This window comes from Plasmodium gaboni (assembly GCF_001602025.1).
Source record: "Plasmodium gaboni strain SY75 chromosome Unknown, whole genome shotgun sequence".
Classification (NCBI taxonomy): Eukaryota; Apicomplexa; class Aconoidasida; order Haemosporida; family Plasmodiidae; genus Plasmodium; species Plasmodium gaboni.
This window is the reverse complement of record NW_017385580.1, coordinates 1-339: the sequence shown is the minus strand read 5'-3', so window position 1 is coordinate 339 and position 339 is coordinate 1. Positions and strand designations below refer to the sequence as shown.

Sequence of the window (339 nt, the reverse complement as noted above, 5' to 3'; positions counted from 1 at the left end):
TTTGCTGATATAGGAAATATTGTGAAAGGAGATGATTTGTTAGAAGATCTTCGTACACAAAATGTTAAAAAAATATTCCAGAAGATATGGAAAAATGAAAATAACCAAAATAACAAGTATGGCCTTTATTATGAGGTAAAAGATGACGAAATAAAAAAAAAAGGTCAAGAGTGGTGGAATAAAAATAAAACTAAAGTATGGCATGTTATGTTATGTGGGTACAAAAAGCCTGGACATTCAATTACAAAAGAAGATTGTAACTTACCTGATGATACTACGCCTCAATTTCTTCGCTGGTTTACTGAATGGTCTCAAAATTTCTGTACTAGACGAGAAGAA

At 31.0% G+C, this 339-nt stretch overlaps 1 protein-coding gene across 1 annotated transcript; it reads left to right on the top strand.

Annotated features, from left to right (window-relative positions):
* On the top strand, nt 1-339 carry PGSY75_0042900 (putative EMP1-like protein; the record flags this gene model as incomplete). Its single annotated transcript, XM_018783545.1, has 1 exon — nt 1-339. A coding segment is annotated over one exon (339 nt), but the record flags the coding sequence as incomplete, so codon positions are not given.